General features: G+C 52.5%; 1 protein-coding gene across 1 annotated transcript in view; it reads left to right on the top strand.

Moving 5' to 3' along the window:
- Nucleotides 1-279: 279 nt before the first annotated feature.
- The window catches only part of STK10 (serine/threonine kinase 10), a 132,487-nt gene continuing 116,010 nt past the window's right edge, over nt 280-16,756 (top strand). The window contains exon 1 of the mRNA XM_007465538.1: nt 280-493. Within this exon, the coding sequence (XP_007465600.1) occupies nt 338-493 (156 nt within the window). The 5' untranslated portion in view covers nt 280-337. The remainder of the gene's footprint in view (nt 494-16,756) is intronic.

Below are 16,756 nucleotides of genomic sequence, written 5' to 3'. Positions count from 1 at the left end.
GGGGAGCCGATGGGCGGGAGCGGGGCCGGGTCCCCGGAACGCGTCCCGGGGCTTGCGGGCTGAGCGGGGGCGCGGCGCGAACTGGGTCTACATCGGGAGGCGGCCCGGAGATTGGACCGAGTGGGGGCGGAGACCGCGGCCGCCTGCGCGGTTCCGGGTGCTCCCGCCGCGCGCAGCCCAGGGCGCACTTGACCGGGGTCTGGCTGCGGGGAAGGGCGGGTCTGGGGAGAACCCCAGAGCGCCGCGGCGTCCTCCAGCCCCTCCCTCGCGGCCGCCGGAGCTACAGCCCGAGCCGGAGCCGGCTCCACCTCGCCCCCCGGCTCGAGTGCCCCCAGCCATGGCTTTCGCCAATTTCCGCCGCATCCTGCGCCGGTCTACCTTCGAGAAGAGAAAGTCCCGCGAATATGAGCACGTCCGCCGGGACCTGGACCCCAACGAGGTGTGGGAGATCGTGGGCGAGCTGGGCGATGGTGCCTTCGGCAAGGTTTACAAGGTGAGGGCGCTGTGTTGGTGGTGCGGGGCTCGGGGCGCGTGGAGAGGCTCCGGAAGGAAGGGGCGCTGGCCCTGGTCAGTCTCGGCCACGGCTCGGGAGAACGCAGAGGGCTGCCCGGCCCTGAACTCGGAGTCCTGGGGTCCTGTCCTGGTGATCCTTGTTCTTCGTTGGGGTCGGGGGTGGGGTATCCTCACACAGCCCGGCTGAGTCCCTGCGTGCCGGACGCCCCCTCCGGGCACGGCTGCTGCCCCCGAGCTAAGTTTCTGAGCACTTCCTGTGCGCCCTGCACGGCTCTCGGCGCCGCAGGGGGAGACAAAGGGGGCGCTTATAGGACTTTAGCATCTGAGACGAGGCATCCGCGGTAAAACTGATACTAGGCATACTTTTTAAGGGAGGCCACTCAGATTCTGTGAGAGTGCCGAGGCGATGGGGGCAGAGAAACTCGGCTGCGTCTGGAAGGGTTGAGTCCGGTGAAGTTGGGGACACACCTGAAGACGAGCCAGAGACGGGCGAGACAGGAGGTGGAGGGCGGTGTTGTCTAGAGTGAGAGGTTAGGCATGGAAATGTGGGCTGGGGCTGGGCAGAGGGGAAAGTCGGGGCCTCGTGGATCCTGCGCTTCGGGGTCAGATTTGAGTGTGTGGATGAGTCACAGCTGGGGAGTCTCCCAGTCTGCAGTCACCTTTCCCTAGAAGAATAAAAGGCCAGAGAGCTTTTGTGGAGGGGTAGGTGGGGCAGAGCTGATTATTTGTAGACACGTTTGCAGCAGGCCATTGTCTGATTTCTGGTGCTGAGAACGCATTCTGAGTTGCTCGGTTGTATTGGGGACCCAAACACTTAGAGCTTGACTCCACGCTTTTCCTGATCTCCTTTCCCCCAGGAAACTCTTTACTGAGAGAAACCCACATGTTAAGCTGGTGGTTTCTACAGGAGGGCACCTCCTTCCTAAGCCACCATCACCTTCTTTGGGGCTCCTATAGCTTGTAGATCACTCTGACCCCAGGGTTTCCCTTTGAGGAGCCTGGACCACAGAGAGAGCTTCTCTAGGCCACCCCTGGTCAAGACTTGCTCTCTTTGCCTTGAAAGTGGTGGAGAGCCTAATCACCAAAGTGTAGTCCCCGGAGGAGTACCACCAGCATCACCTGGGAGCTAGTTAGAAATGCAGAATCTCAGGCCCCACCCTAGACCTAATAAATAATAAAGTAGGGTCTGCATTTTAACAGATGCCCAGATCCCCCTGATTAGAATCCCCCATGTTACTTGCGCTTTAAGTTTGAGAAACATTGCTCTAGGGGCAATTTTGAAGTCACCCAGGCCCCTCAGGGTGCCTCTTTTGTTACCTTACCACCTCCCCACGGAGCCAGCACTTCCTTTTACAGGGTGAAAGCCCCACTGGAGCAAAGGTTCTGTGGTTGGGAGGCTGGCCTCTGTGACACTCATACCTGTGGCTCTCAGCTGCCTTGATTTGCTGCCTTTCTCTGCCTGAGGGTTCTGCCCGTATTCCAGGGCCCTCAGCGCATACTTCACTCACACATCTTTTCTTTCCCCTTCTCAGAGATGCCTCTTCCTCCTAGCGGCCCCAGGAAACTGTCCTCAGTCTTGCGGCCCCGCCGGACACCCCACCGGTGTACTTGCCTTCCCCTGATGGAGCCTGCTCTGCCAGGTGTGCTCTGACCACCGTGAGAACAGCTGGACCCTTGGTCAGCTCACCACATCCCCCGCTTTCTCCAGAAGGTTAAGTTGGTGTTTTTAGTGCATGACGTTGTTCTGTTAGGGGCTGACTTTCCATTGCAGTCTTGTCCCTGTCCCCTAATGAATCCTGGCTTCATAAGGTTCATTTTCTTTCAAACCTAAATACAGAACTTTGCTTCTAGGCTGGTAAGATTTCCCCTTGTCAGTTTCGACTGTCATTTCCTCCTGCTTTAGCCCCATAAAACTCCCTTACAGCTCTGAAAGTTTCATACAAAGGAGCCCATCTGATTCACAGGTTATTTTGTCTCCTCCTGGTTCTCCAGAGCACGTGAACCCTGTTAAAAGTGAGTCTAGTGCTCAAAGCTGTGAGCCGGCTGCACCACAAGCCCCTCCCCACCACCTCCGAACCCATGATTTTCTCATAATTAAGACAAGGGGAAGGTAGATCAGGAGAGCTGTGTGATGGCTGACACAGCTGGACATTTATTAGGTTCCCTGCCTGGCCTTAGTGTGTGACCCTCCGATCTAACCCAACCCCATGTTACACGCAGGAATACAGGGGCTCAGGGAAAGGAAGGGACTAGAACCCAAGGCTCTGGGCTTAGTTACCAGCTAAGGAAGACCCGTCTTGGATCAGAGATCCCTGTGACCTCGTCTCCTACCCTGGAGAAGTACTGCTTAGTCAGCCCCTTAGAGTTGAAATTGAAGCAGGTATTGCTTTACTAAAGATTCTAATCAGGGACCATAACTCCTTCCCACTTCATTGTTCCCTGGCATGGCCATTTCAGCAGCACAGGCCAGAGGTTCCATCTAGGTTTTATGTCTGGGACCAGAACTTCCATTTTGACGTGGCACCTTGGTAACCAGTTGGCTGCGAGCTGGTGAAATGATGGCCAGCAGCACCTCCTCTCCCTGTCCTAGAGCTAGCAGATTTTTCTCCTGGCAGCCTAGGTGGTGAAGGCCTTTCTGAGGATTTCGCTGGTGTAAGAAGCCATAGGAATCCCAATTGGTCAAAGGCTTGTCAGAAGAGGACTCCAATTACAGATTTCCTGAGGAGTGTCTTGCAGAGGCTCAAAGCCTAATGTCTTGAGACATTAGTGTCGCACGATATGGAGCCTCTTTTCCCCTCTTCTCCCTGATAAATCATCAGTTGATCTTGGGAGAAAAAGAGGCTCGTAGGATTGATTTTTTGCACAGTCAAGTTCATGCTCACCTACTCCTTAAGCGATTTCAAAAGAAAATCATTCCTAGTTCATTACTAGATACAAAGTAAAAGTCACAAGCTATATAGTTTCAAAATTCTTGCCCTTAATAATAATCTTTATTCTAAAGACAAGATGGAAAGGAAAGTGTTTGATATCGGGTTGAATGGAAGAAACTGCCTTCAGCCAGGTGTGCCCGCTGTCCTAGCTGTGGGTGAAACAGGTACTTATGTGCTGAACAGAGACAGGGAGCATGTGGGCATGAAGAGTTGGGTTAACAGGCTGAGATGATTTTTCTGCTTCTTGAAAATTGCTGTAGTTGTCATCTTATGTTGTCTTTAAGCTTTTAAAAGGTTTATGATTTTGCAAAATTAGGTGTATAGTACAAATTTTTTTTTAATTAAAAGGAAAAACATTACCCTAAGTCCCATCAGTTGCTGTTGACATTTTGATATATTTCCTTCCAGACTTAATCGATTTTTATGGAGAAAAACATTTTTTTAATGCAGGGTTGTAATAATACACACCTACAGTGTTTTATGTTATCTTTCATTCCTAAAGCCTCTTCCTGTGTTATTCTAAATGCTTCACACATACCTTCTGGGATGGCTCAGTGCCCCCATGATTTTAATCTTATTGGATATTTAAGTAATTCCTACCCCCCCATTTTCTTTTTACTATTAACAAGTTAAAAAATTTTTTTTAATAAATTTATTTATTTTTGGCTGCACTGCGTCTTTGTTGCTGCATGCAGGCTTTTCTCTAGTTGCGGTGAGTGGGGGCTACTCTTCGTTGTGGTGCGTGGGCTTCTCACTGTGGCTTCTCTTGTTGCAAAGCACGGGCTCTAGGCACGCAGGCTTCAGTAGTTGTGGCATGCGGGCTCAGTAGTTGGGGCTCAAAAACTTCATCAGCACATTAGAAAAAAATAAAGATAGGAACCTAAAAAACAAGTAGCACCGTTTTACACAAGTTTTGCAGATACGAAAGACAAAATTTATCACAATAAATACAACACTGAACTGGGAAAGAGGTCTGCAAGGATGCTTGTGGCTGTGGGTGGGAAGCATTGCAGTATGTGAAGCTGTGGAAGGAGGGTTATCTGAAAAGAGGGTTATCTGAAATCAGGGGGCACGTTGGACCCCCAGGTGGGGTTGGTGTGGCTTAAAGGTTGCTGAGAGATGTTTGAGGTGCCTGTGCCATTTGTGCATTCCTTTGCTGCTCAGCTCATCTGGGTGAAGTTTTCTGTGTTTACCTAGTGTTTCTGGCAGAGAGAACAGAACATAAGCAAATGTGAATTTAGCGTTTTGATAAAATTGTTACCTAATACATCAGTGGCCTTGGAACAAAACTGGCATTTTTTAAAGTAAACTTTATAGCAAAGCTGACTGTATATTTTTATTTATTTATTTTTGGCTGCATTGGGTCTTTGTTGCTGCGCGCGGGCTTTCTCTAGTTGCGGCGAGCGGGGGCTACTCTTCGTTGCGGTGCGTGGGCTTCCCATCGCGGTGGCTTCTCTTGTTGTGGAGCATGGGCTCTAGGCACCCGGGCTTCAGTAGTTGTGGCACGCGGGCTTCAGTAGTTGTGGCTCACGGGCTCTAGAGCGCAGGCTCAGTAGTTGTGGCGCACGGGCTTAGTTGCTCTGCGGCATGTGGGGTCTTCCCGGACCAGGGCTCGAACCCATGTCCCCTGCATTGGCAGGCGAATTCTTAACTACTGCACCACCAGGGAAGCCCTAAGCTGACTCTATATTGATGAACAGCTTTGCTTGTAAAGTTTTTGTATTTTTTTTTTTTTTTTTCTTGCGTTATGCGGGCCTCTCACTGTTGTGGCCTCTCCCATTTGCGGAGCACAGGCTCCGGACGCGCAGGCTCAGTGGCCATGGCTCACGGGCCCAGCCGCTCCGCGGCATGTGGGATCTTCCCGAAACGGGGCACGACCCCGCGTCTCCTGCATCGGCAGGCGGACTCTCAAGCACTGCGCCACCAGGGAAGCCCAAGTTTTTGTATTTTAAATCATTTTTTTACGCTAGACTCCTAGAAGGGAGTTACTTGGTTGAGGGAGTGATGCATGGCTCTTTGAGGGTGGTTTTTTTGTGTTTTTTTTTGTTTTGCGGTACGCGGGCCTCTCACTGTTGTGGCCTCTCCCGTTGTGGAGCACAGGCTCCAGACGCGCAGGCTTAGTGGCCGTGGCTCACGGGCCCAGCTGCTCCGCGGCATGTGGGATCTTCCCGGACCGGGGCACGAACCCGTGTCCCCTGCATCGGCAGGCGGACTCTCAACCACTGCGCCACCAGGGAAGCCCTTGAGGGTGGTTTTTAAAAGAAAATGAGATAAGTTAATAGAGGCCCCGTTTGCCCCTTGCCTTCGCTTAAGAGCCAATCCCCGAGTCCTCTGGGACCCTGCAGGAACCCGGGATCTTGGCAGCGGCCGCCCCACGGGTGGGGACCTCAGGTGCTCCCGGGCTCAGAGAGCCATTGTTAACCCTCATCCTTCGGGTGCCATATCCTGCCCTGCCACCCAGTACAGACAAAGCTGAGGTTCTGAGCCCTCCCCGGCCAGGCCGGCTCCTGTCCCCTCATCTCTGCCTAAGAGTTTTAAAGCCTGGGTTTCCGCTTCCTCCTTCCTCCGGGGTCTGCCGAGGTCTCCCGTGCGCCTCCCCTCCTCCTCCGGAAAGAGCTCTGCCCCCAGGCAGCAACCTTATTTCCGCTCAGTCTAGTGTTTTTAAACACAAGTCCGTGCTATTGTGAGTGGGTTCCTGGCTGGGTCCTAAAACCAAGGTGGCCGGAGCTTCCTGGGGATGTTGCCTGCCCAGGGGGTCTGCCTGGGTCTGGAGGGGCTGATTTAGCCCTGGCCGCCCTGAGACTTGTTCTGGCTGGGTCTAGAGCAGGCCTGGGTGAAGTGAGCTAAACAACTAACGGTGCCCCCAGCCTTCACCTCCATCCAGGGTCCCCTGGCCTCCCAAGGTCACCCGGACTAGGGGGAAATCCTCAGGGGCTGCCGCCCCACAGGCCCCCAGAAAACAGCCCGGGATGGTCACTCCCAGGCCCAGCTGCTGCCGAGGGCAGTGGAGCAGGGTGGTTAAGGGAAGCAGCTGGGGCTCAGGAGGATCTGGGTTGTAACCCCAGACAAGTGATCCCCCGCCTTCTGAGCCTCAGACTCTTTTGTCTGTAAAACGGAGGTGATAATTTGGAGGACGATGGAGGACGAGATGAGCTAGGGAGGTGTAATACATACATTCAGCACCTGATCTCCACCCAGGAAGTGGGCAGGAAAGGATGATAGTTCATTATGGTTGATGCTCTTGCTATCAAATGGAGAAGATCCTGGCCAGTTACTGCAGCTAAACTGGGGGCAAGCAGAAGGCCTTCGGTGTTTGTAGCTTGTCCATGATACCAGGCTCCCCACCTTAATGACATTTGGGGCAGCTCATTCTTTGCTGTGGGGGTTGCCTGTGTATTATAGGATGTTAGCGGCATCTCTGGCTTCTACCCACAAAAGTACCACCACTGCTGGCACCTCCCCCTCCACCCGCAGTTGCCAAAAATGTCTCTGGACAAGGCCACGTGTCCCCTGGGGGGCAAGATCACTCCAGTGGCGCACTGCTGCCTCATACAAGTGAATGTGCCTCGATTCAGTTCAGCAAACAGGCCACGTTCACCTGTGTGTATCACATCCCTGGGTGTGTGATGAAAGACTCGGGCCTGCCAGCCAGGCAGACCAGGCTTTCAATCCTGGCTGCCCCACTTCACCGCTCTGTGAAGTCAGGCGAGTGGCTTGTCTCTGAGCCTCAGTTTCCCCATGTGTCCAGTGGGGCCGAGACCAGTACTCACCCCACAGAGCAGCTGTGAGAATCAGACCAGTAGCTCATAGGTGCTCAGGATGGGCCAGGCGCCTGCCACCCCTGCTGTTTTCAGGGCCACACGGGGGAGGAAAAGAAAGCTCTGCCAGGGTGAGCGAGCTGTAGCGGGACCAAGATGGGGCTAGAGTGAGAAGGGACGGCTTCCACCGGGCAGGGCAGGTGGGACGGGATAGAAAGCTGGAGGGAAGGAAGTCTGGGCCAGGAGAGAGGCCAGACAGGGAGGCCTGAGGTTGTCCCCTGGTGGCCCTTGAGCCACGAAGGGCCTGCAGATGGGTTTGTGTGGCTCCCACGGTGGCTGAACCAAGTTTGAAGTGATTGCAAGCATTTTGAGATCAGGAGAGTTCACATAAGAGCCCTGATCCCTGTCTTGTGTGGAAATATCAGATATGCTGGTACCGCCCACGTGTACTTCTGCGGGGCCACGTCTGCTGGAAGTGAGGGGCAGCCTCTGGGGCAGCGCTGTCCAAGGGGTACGTAGCAGGAGGCGCGTGTGCAACTTACAGTGTTCTAGTAGCCTCATTCAAACAAGGAAAAACACCAGGAGAAATGAATTTCAATAGTATATTTTAATTATCCCAGTATTTCCAAAGTATGATCATTTCAGCATATAATCAATACAAAGAAAGAGTTATTTAAAGTTCTCATTCCATACTAAGTCTTTGAAATTGGTGTGCGTTTGGCATTTACAGTGTGTCTCGGTGTGGACCAGCCACGGTTCAGGTGCTCGGTAGTGACCTTGGCTCCTATACTGGGCAGCGCAGATCTGGCCTCTCTGTCCGCCAGCACCTGGTGCCCTCGCCCTGGTCCACTGTACACATTTCAAATGCCTCCCCAAGCCCAGTGGTCATTGGGTTTGGGAGCTGGGCTTGGCCTGGAGAGCTGGCCAGGGCGGGCCAGGTCTAGAACAGTGTGTGGGGGCCAAGTCAAGAGAGCCTTGAATGCCAAGTTGAGGGATTTGAATATGACAGTTACCGTCCTGCCTGCCCCAAGCCTCCGGGGTCTGACCAGGTCATGAGGTCAGCCTTGTGTGGTGTTAGAGAAGAGTGATCTTTGGATGGTCACCAGATGGGGAGTGGTTTGCCCACAAAATTGGGGGATGCCAGAGCCAGGTATCCTGGCTGCCCAAGGTCAGGGTGGCCAGTGATGAGTGAAGGCTGGGACAGAGTGGCCAAGTCTTGGTGGCTGGAGCTGGTGGGGGTGGGAGGGAGGACCAGAGCTGTGGTTGGAGCCCCAGTTAGAGTCCAGGGAGGGGAAGTGACCGATGCAAGGGGACTAGCCCGAGAGGGAGATGTTGTACGCGGGTGAGAGGCATGGAGGATTCTAGAGAACTAGGCCTGGTAGTCAGTAAGGAAAGAGAACAGAGTCAGTGAGATGGGAGGGGAAGCTCACGTTTGCCAGGGACTAGAGATGGTCCGGGAACTTAGATGCAATCCTGGATCCTGGAGTTAAAGCCTGGCCCTCCCTCTTGCAGGTTATGTGACCCTGAGAAAAGTACTTACCTGTGCCTCGGTTTCTTTAGTTGCAGAAAGGTACTATTTCATAGGGCTGTTGGAGTAGGAAATGGCCCATGTTAAACCACTTAGTCCAGGACTCTGGAAAAGCTCACATGGGTGTTAGTCATTAGCGTGATCAGCTGAACACCTCCTACGTGTCAGGCACCATGGGTTCCCAGGTGAACAGGATAAATGAGTGGGGAGTTGACTTTTGCTCCATTCATTTTTTTTTTGGCCTCACCGTGTGGCATGCAGGATCCTAGTTCCCCAACCAGGGATTGAACCCATGCCTGCTGCAGTGGAAGCATGGAGTCTTAACCACTGGACCGCCAGGGAAGTCCCGCTCCGTTCTTATCTGTCCATCATTCCATCATATATTCTTCTACCAGCCCCATGAAAAGCAGGAGTTAGTATCCCCACCTGATGATGCAGAAGCCCAGAGAGGTACAGTGAGTTGCTCAGCATCACACAGCTCTTCCGTGGCAAAGTTGGGACTTAAACCCAGATGTCTCTGCCCAGGAGCCTCTGCCTTTTCTGCTGTACAATACGGAGGGGAAGACAAACGGGCTTATTGGGAGGAGAGGGTCCAGGGTCTCTTCAGTGTGGTATCTCCTGTGGCCTTGACATTTGTGAGCCCAGGAATGTGGCCCTTCTTCGGGCCTGCCTCAGCCTCCACTGAATCTGAGCCCTGGGATGGCGATGGTGGCCTCTAATGCGGAGGAAGTGGTGATGGTCTTGGGCAGGGCTAGCAGAGGAAGTGGCAGGGGAAGGGGGCGGTGTCAGGGTGGGGAAGCTGGGTGCTCCTGAGGCCCTTGTGGGTCCTAAGGTGCTGAGCACTCCTGTAGGCTGCCGGCAGGGAGGGAGGGACAGGCAGGGAGGAAGGGACTTGTAAAAGAGCTTCCTCCTTCCACCCCCTCCTCCCGCTCTCCATGTGCTCACTCTTCTTTCTCTTCCCCTTTCTCTCTGCTTTCCCCTTTGCTACATTTTTTTTTCTTCCTTCTCCTATAGCTTATTTTTCCCTCCGAAGAACAGGCTGTACCAGAACCAGAATTCAAGCCCTAAGGGTGGCAGGTGGAGGGTTAACCACTATGCTGGTGACTAAAGAGTTAACATTAGCCAGCCTCCAAGTCTAAGGAGGATGGGGGCCACTGAGAGCAGTTGAAGGAAGCACAGCCTTTTCTGCCTCAGGACCTTTGCACTTGCTGGTCCCTCTGCCTGCCACTGTCTTCCGATGACTGCACAGCTGGCTCCTTCTCATCCTCTGGGTCTCAACTCCCATGTTCCCTCCTGCCCACAGTGACAGCTCCCTGCTGATTTCCTTCAAGCCTCCTGTCACAAACTGGGATTCTCTTGTGTGTCTCCTTGTTTATTTTCTTTCCTCTCTGGAGAATGTAAGGTCCTGGAGAGCAGGGAATTATCCATCTTTTGTGGATAACAGATATGTGGTAGATACTGAGTTAATATCTGCTGAATGAATAAACGAATTGTAGTAAATACCAGACCCAGGCTCCCCCCTCTCTTTAGGCAGGCCAGCACTGTGGTGATGAGTGCAGGCACTGAAATCAGTTCTGAGCTTTCTCCTGGCTTTGCTGCCTGCTTGCTGTGTGACCTTGGGAAAGTCACCTTACCTCTCTGAGGCTCAGTATCTTGAGCTGTAAAATGGGGATAAAAATAGTGCTTCCCTCAGGGAATTTGTGAAGATGGAGATGTGTGGCCAACCCTAACACCATGCCCAGCATGGAGGAAGGAGAAGTGAATGGGACTGTTGTCATTGTGATGATGATGTTCTCTGCGGGTTGACTAGATTGCCTGTCCTGGCTTTCTGACGATTGACAGGCAGATTCTCTTGAGGCTCGTGGTCCACCTCCCCTTACTTGTTACACTGGAGGCTGCTCCTGGGTAGACGCTGGTGTGTCGAGTCCCGGGGATCAGCCTAAAGCTTAACGGCTGTGTAATGAGGATGAACATGGTTCAGTGACAGTAAAGAAGGCTCCGTCCAGCCTTTGAGAAGTTCCCTGCCCGGAGAGGGCAGTCTCAGTTCCATGCCCACCCTGTGACCAGTTGGTCCAGGATAGCCAAGGCCATCCTGGGTGGCCAGAAGAGCAGCATTCATGGCCTGGAGGGAGAAGCCAATGCCGGTGCCTCACTTCCCTTTGCCCTCCTTCCTGGAAAGCTCCAGCCTGTCTTGTCTGGCAGCCCAGACCCAATTCTTGGCCCTCTGAGGTGGTTGTCACAAAGCTGGCTTTGTCGCCCTGAGGAATGACCCCATCAGAGCTGGCATGCCTCTCTGTTGGGCTTTGACATTCTTTCTACCTTTTTTTTTTTTTTTTTTTTGCAGTACGCGGGCCTCTCACTGTTGTGGCCTCTCCCGTTGCGGAGCACAGGCTCCGGACGCGCAGGCTCAACGGCCGTGGCTCACGGGCCCAGCCGCTCTGCGGCATGTGGGATCTTCCCGGACCGGGGCATGAGCCCGTGTCCCCTGCATCGGCAGGTGGACTCTCAACCACTGCGCCACCAGGGAAGCCCTCTTTCTACCTTTGATTTGCATCTGGGTGGGCTCTGGTGCCAGACTGGATAGGCCTAGTTTTTTCTCAAACCTCCTTTTCCTTCGAGTGCCTACAACACCCCCGCACCCACTTCGAGGTGACAGCTGGGGCTGAGGAGAGGTGACTGGTGTGCCTCCGTTCATGAGGAATCTGGAACCCCAAGCACCAGTGCCAGCCTCTGTCCCCCATCCCGAGCTTCTGATCTGTCTGTGGGACCTCCTGCGGGGACCAGCAAGGTGCACCTCAGAAGACCCCTGAATCACCCCACACCTCCCACAAGAGTCCTCCTCAGAGGCTCTGGACTGGGTGATGCCCTTCATCCCCTGAGTCCCAGCAAGGCCATTGTCTTTGCTGAGTGACCTTGGGCAAGTGATGTCACCCCTCTGAGCCTCAGTTTCCTTTTCTGAAAAAGGGGGATAATACAGTCCCTTTCACAGGTGGGACCAAAGTGTCTTTACACCTGCAATCTTACAAGGCCAGTTCCTAAGGGCACACAGCAGAACTGACCCAGGCTTGGCCTCACAGTGCTATCTAGGGTACCCACCTGTGTGACCCGTGAGGCCTGGAGTGACCCTGCCACTTGGAGACCTGTCTGGCAACCTGTAAATCAAGTCTCAGGCTTTTGGACGCAGCACCCTGTGACCAGGGTAGAGAGCTCAACGACGGGGGGTTGGTTAGACCTACGGTGGACCCACCATTCAGTCTGCAGTAGTTGGAGGGTGCTGTGGAAGGTGTTTTGTGATCGGAAGGGCTGTTCTTGGCATATTGCTAAGTAAAAAGGAGAATGACAAATCAAGGTATACAGTTGAATCCCGTTTTTATGAAGTATGCAAGGACACATTTGTGGAGAGAGAGAGACAAGCATGAGTGGACAGTTGTGGGGCGTGCACTACGGCCCAGCCCTGCTCTAAGCGTCTTTGACGGATTAACCCACTGAATGCTCACCACAGCCCAAGAGGCGGGACCTGCTAACATCTTTATTGTACCAAGCAGGAAAGTGAGGGACAGAGAGGTCACCTAAGTCCCCTGGGGTCACACAGCTGGGAAGTGTTAGGGTGGGGTTCCAGACAAGTCCAGGTACCTCTGTACTGTGGAATCCTGGGAGGAGGTGCTGCAAGATGCTTAAGGCGGTTATCTCTGGGACGATGCCTGGTTTGATTTTCTTCTTTGTACCAGTATATTTTGAAGATGCTCTTTAACGAGTGTGTGATGCTTTTGGAATAATAAAAAACAGCACAAAAAGTACTGTTGATTGAAAACACAGGGCAGCCTTAACTTCTCTGAGATTTGGGACTGACTAGAAAACAGGGTTGATAAAAGTATGTGACCCCCAGGTTGTGGTGAAGATTGAGTGAGGTGAGGCTTAAAGGTGCCTGCATGTGCAGAGAGTGGGTCCAGGGCGGCGGCCTGGATAAAGGTGCTTCCTTCCTCCGTGCCATTGACCCCAGGCCACCCGCCCCCCCGTGACTCAGCACCCAGTCCTCTCCCAGTCCTCTGGGTAGAGGGAGCCTGGGAAAGGTGGGAGCAGGAGCCTCAAGGAGGCAGAGCCCACGTCACCTGTCCCACCTGCTTTATCAGTGATAACGCGGGGTTGGATTCCCCAGAACTTTTGAAGAGCTGAGATCTGAAACCTCTCCTATCCCCAGCCAAGTTGGACAGGTTGCCCGGGTTTTTAGCCAAGGCCATGACATGGTGTCTTTGGGGCCAATCCTGTTCGGGTTTTACTTTTTGATTTGCTGGCCCAGAAGGGTTTCCCTGCTGTGCCAGGATTGCGCGCCAGGCTTCTTCTCCCCAAGGGAGAGCGTATTACATGCCCGTCTTTGGAAGCCACGTTACTCCTCTGCTTTTGTGCTTCACAATCTCTGCCATCCTTAAGTGTTACTTGTTCTGAAACTCGGCCGTTTCATTTGTCACTGAACTGAAACTCGGCCCGGCGATTATTGATCAGGAAGTGGTTTCCTCGCATTAGCTGTGTATGTCCTGGCCCAGTCGAAGGCTTTGGCTTTCCCAAGGTAAAGAGCGCCCATCTTCCCAAACCAGAGAACAGATTAGATTCAGGAATCTAAGTGTGTTGAGGAGACAGTGGTCTTCGTGCCACTTTCCTTTCTTTTATGTGGAGGGCCTCATTTCTCTCTGTTTACAAGGAGATACACACACCGATTCATTCATCCATCCATCCACCCACCCACCCACCCATCCATCTATTATTTTAAAATACTTATTGGCCAGATAGAGTAATAGATACCTTGGTGAACGAGATAAACATGGTTTTAGGCTTTTGAAAACCAAAAATACACAGTCCCAGTGAAGGTAGTAACAACCAATAGTCAACTGACTAACCCGTGGTGGCTTATAAACTTTTTCATGTCACTGGAATTAACTACATGTCCGTCAGGAAACTAAAGTCTAGTTTCCTGTCTTCACCAAGGGCACGTAGCTGGTAAGTAGTAGAGTTGGAATTTGAACCTAGGTCCTGTGCTGTTTCCATTCCAGAAATCACTTGATAGAAATTTAGCCCATTTCTGGGACCTCCCTGGCTGTCCAGTGGTTAAGACTTGAGCCTCCAGTGCAGAGGGTGCAGGTTTAGTCCCTGGTCGGGGAACTAGGATCCTGTATACCGTGTGTTGAGGCCATAATAAAAAAGAAATTTGCCCATTTTTCAGTTTACTAAGTTGGGGATATTGGATGGAGCAGCATTGGTACATGTAAAAAGAACTTTGTTGGCTGTAGTATAGAGGTAAGAAGAGAGGCTGGTTGTTCACAGAAGCCAGCAACAAGGTAGGCTCTGGTACCTTTTGGGAAGAAAGGAAGACTTGATGATTGTCTGCTCCCCAGACATACCTTTCATTCCTTTATCCCTCTCTCCCATACATCTGTTCATCCTCCTAGTCGCTCACTCTCCTATCCATCTGTCAGTCCATCCATCCATCCATCAGCCCACTTACCCATCTTCCCATCCACCCACCCATCTATCCGTTCATCCTCCCACACACTCATCCTACCATATGCCTTCCCTCCCACCCATCCTCCCATTCATCTAGCCACTTACCCATCTGCCTATCTGGCTAGCCATCCTCCCGTCTTCCCACACACCCACCCTCCCATGCTCCCATCCATCCACTGACTGTTCTGTTCTAGGCTCTCTGGGGCAGAACAAGATGAATCCGACACGGGCTTAGCCTTTCAGAGCTCACAGCCAGGTCAGAGAGAATTCGTGAACACAAATGACTGGCTCCAGGCGGTCTGTGATGAAAGCCCTGATAAGGTATGAAGAGGTTCTAGCAGGGGAGGGGGGCTGGGGTGCTGGGAGCGTTTCATGGAGCGGGCTGTGATTGAGTTAGACTTTGTGGGATGGTTAAACACAGGTATGGCGATGGCACTCCAGGTGGAGGAAAGAGCATACAGAAAAGCATGGGAGTAGGAAGCAGTCAGGCACTGGCTGTGGCAGGAGGTGAACGCAGGGGAGCAGTGGGATCCTGGACAAGTGAAGGGGGCAGGTCACCAAGGCTTTGGGCCAGGGAACTTGGGCTTGATCGTGTCAGCAGCAGGGAGCCATTGAGGGTTTGCCCTAAGAGGGTCTCTGGTTAAAGACAACGGAGGGAGCCGTGGGAAAGGGGGACTGGCACACACAGCAGTTGGGTGGGAGCCCCTGGAGATTTCCCTCTGGAGGGCTTCTGAGGGGAAGGAGCACTGGGCAGAGAGCTGGACCTGAGTCGAACCCTGGCAGCCACTTCCTAGCTGTGTGACCTGGGACAAGTCACCTTCTCTACCTGGGCCTTCGTTTTCTATGGGAGGAGGTGGCAGTACTTTGCATCCCTCGTGGACCCGTGCTGGCTAAGGTGGGGCGCTCCTTATCCTGCCTCAAGAGACCATAGGAGGCCTCAGCAGGCCTTTTTCTTCTTGGCATGTGGTGCCTATGGCTCCACTCTGCCCGCCCACTCATGCCCACCAGCCCGGGGGCGGTGGCAGCATCTGAACCCAGGGCCATATCTGCCACCCATCCTGTCCGCAGCCCTCAGACCACCCTGTTTGAGTTGATGTTGGGCCCTTCTCCTGCACGTAGCCGGTTCTGCTGTGACCCTGGTTTCCTCCGGGGCCCGATTTCCTCCTTCCTTGATAGAGTTGAAGCCTTTCCTGCGATTGGTAACCGTTGTCACTACGCAAAGATTAAGTGTGTTCAGGCAGGGATACCACAGCTGTATATTGTGGGGCACAAACCAAGCCTCTTCTCGGTTCCAGTGGCCTGAACCTCATTTGACACATGCCTGGCCCAGCGTCCAGAATCAGTCAAGGGGATGGGGAAAACAGAAACCTTTCGCCTTGACTGCACCATTCTTCAGCTCTGACCCACCTGCCTGGGCTGCTCCTCTGACAGGTCAGCTGAGAGCCTTTCCTCACGCCTGCTGCCCAGCCAGGTTGCTAGGCGACCTCACAAGCATATGATCACCACCCAATGTTCTACCCACTTTCTGCGCTCAAGCCCTTTGTTTCTTCCTAGAGAAAGAAATGCATGTTTCTGAGGCTGGATCTGGGAGTGTTTTAGATGCTCCCTCACCTCTGTGAGAATGCCTTTTCTGCCAGGTGCAGCCTTGAGTGCAAAGCTGCCCACTTAGCGGAACTTTCTGCGGTGATGACACTGTTCTGTATCTGCTATATTCAGTATGGTAGCCACTAGCCACATGTGGTTATTAAGCACTTGAAGTGTGGTTAATGTAACCGGGGAACTACATTTTAAATCTCATTTAATTTCAGGTAATTGAAATAGCCACGTGGGGCTAGTAGCTACCATATTGGACAGCACAGCTCAAGTGGGTTTCCGAGAGGAGAGAATGCCCATCTCTGGAAACATTTAAGGCAAGATCAGGATGAACTGGTCAATTTCTGTGCTCCGACCCCAGTCTGTCCTCACCGGGCCCCCTGTGGGTAATTGCCAGATGTCATTGGGTGAAAATTACCTTTAGAAACCACTTGCATCCCTCATGCTGTGTCTCAGCACCTCCCTGTCCGGAGGCACACACAGTTTTCCCGGAGTTATAGCTTAGCTACAGTTTTATCATCCAGCTTTGTTTACTTATTATGGCTTAATTATTTTTTCTCATTACTATATTATTTTCCTAGTTATCATTTTAAAGCGTTGCTTAATATCCCACTAAGTTAAACATCATCCTATAGTTGAACATTTAGGTTATTTCCACGTTTTTGCCATAATTGTGGGCTAATGTGAATGTGATCCTAGTACATGTCTTCTGTTGTCTTTTTTGGAATTATTTCCTGGCCTTACATTCTCAGGAATGAGGGCTAATAGGCTTAAAAGTTATTTTCAAGGCTCTGGAAACCTATTGCCAGTTTTCATCTTTACAAGATTGAATCTGTTTATATTCTTGTCAGTAATCAGTTTATGCATTTTACCAGCCGTTTGGTTACCAGCAGTAGAGGTGGTCATTTTTCCTTGCCTTTTTTTTTTTTTTTTTTTTT

The sequence above is a fragment of the Lipotes vexillifer genome, unplaced genomic scaffold, assembly GCF_000442215.2.
Source record: "Lipotes vexillifer unplaced genomic scaffold, Lipotes_vexillifer_v1.1 scaffold621, whole genome shotgun sequence".
Classification (NCBI taxonomy): Eukaryota; Metazoa; Chordata; class Mammalia; order Artiodactyla; family Lipotidae; genus Lipotes; species Lipotes vexillifer.
The sequence above is the reverse complement of the archived record's forward strand: the minus strand, read 5'-3'. Positions and strand labels throughout refer to the sequence as shown.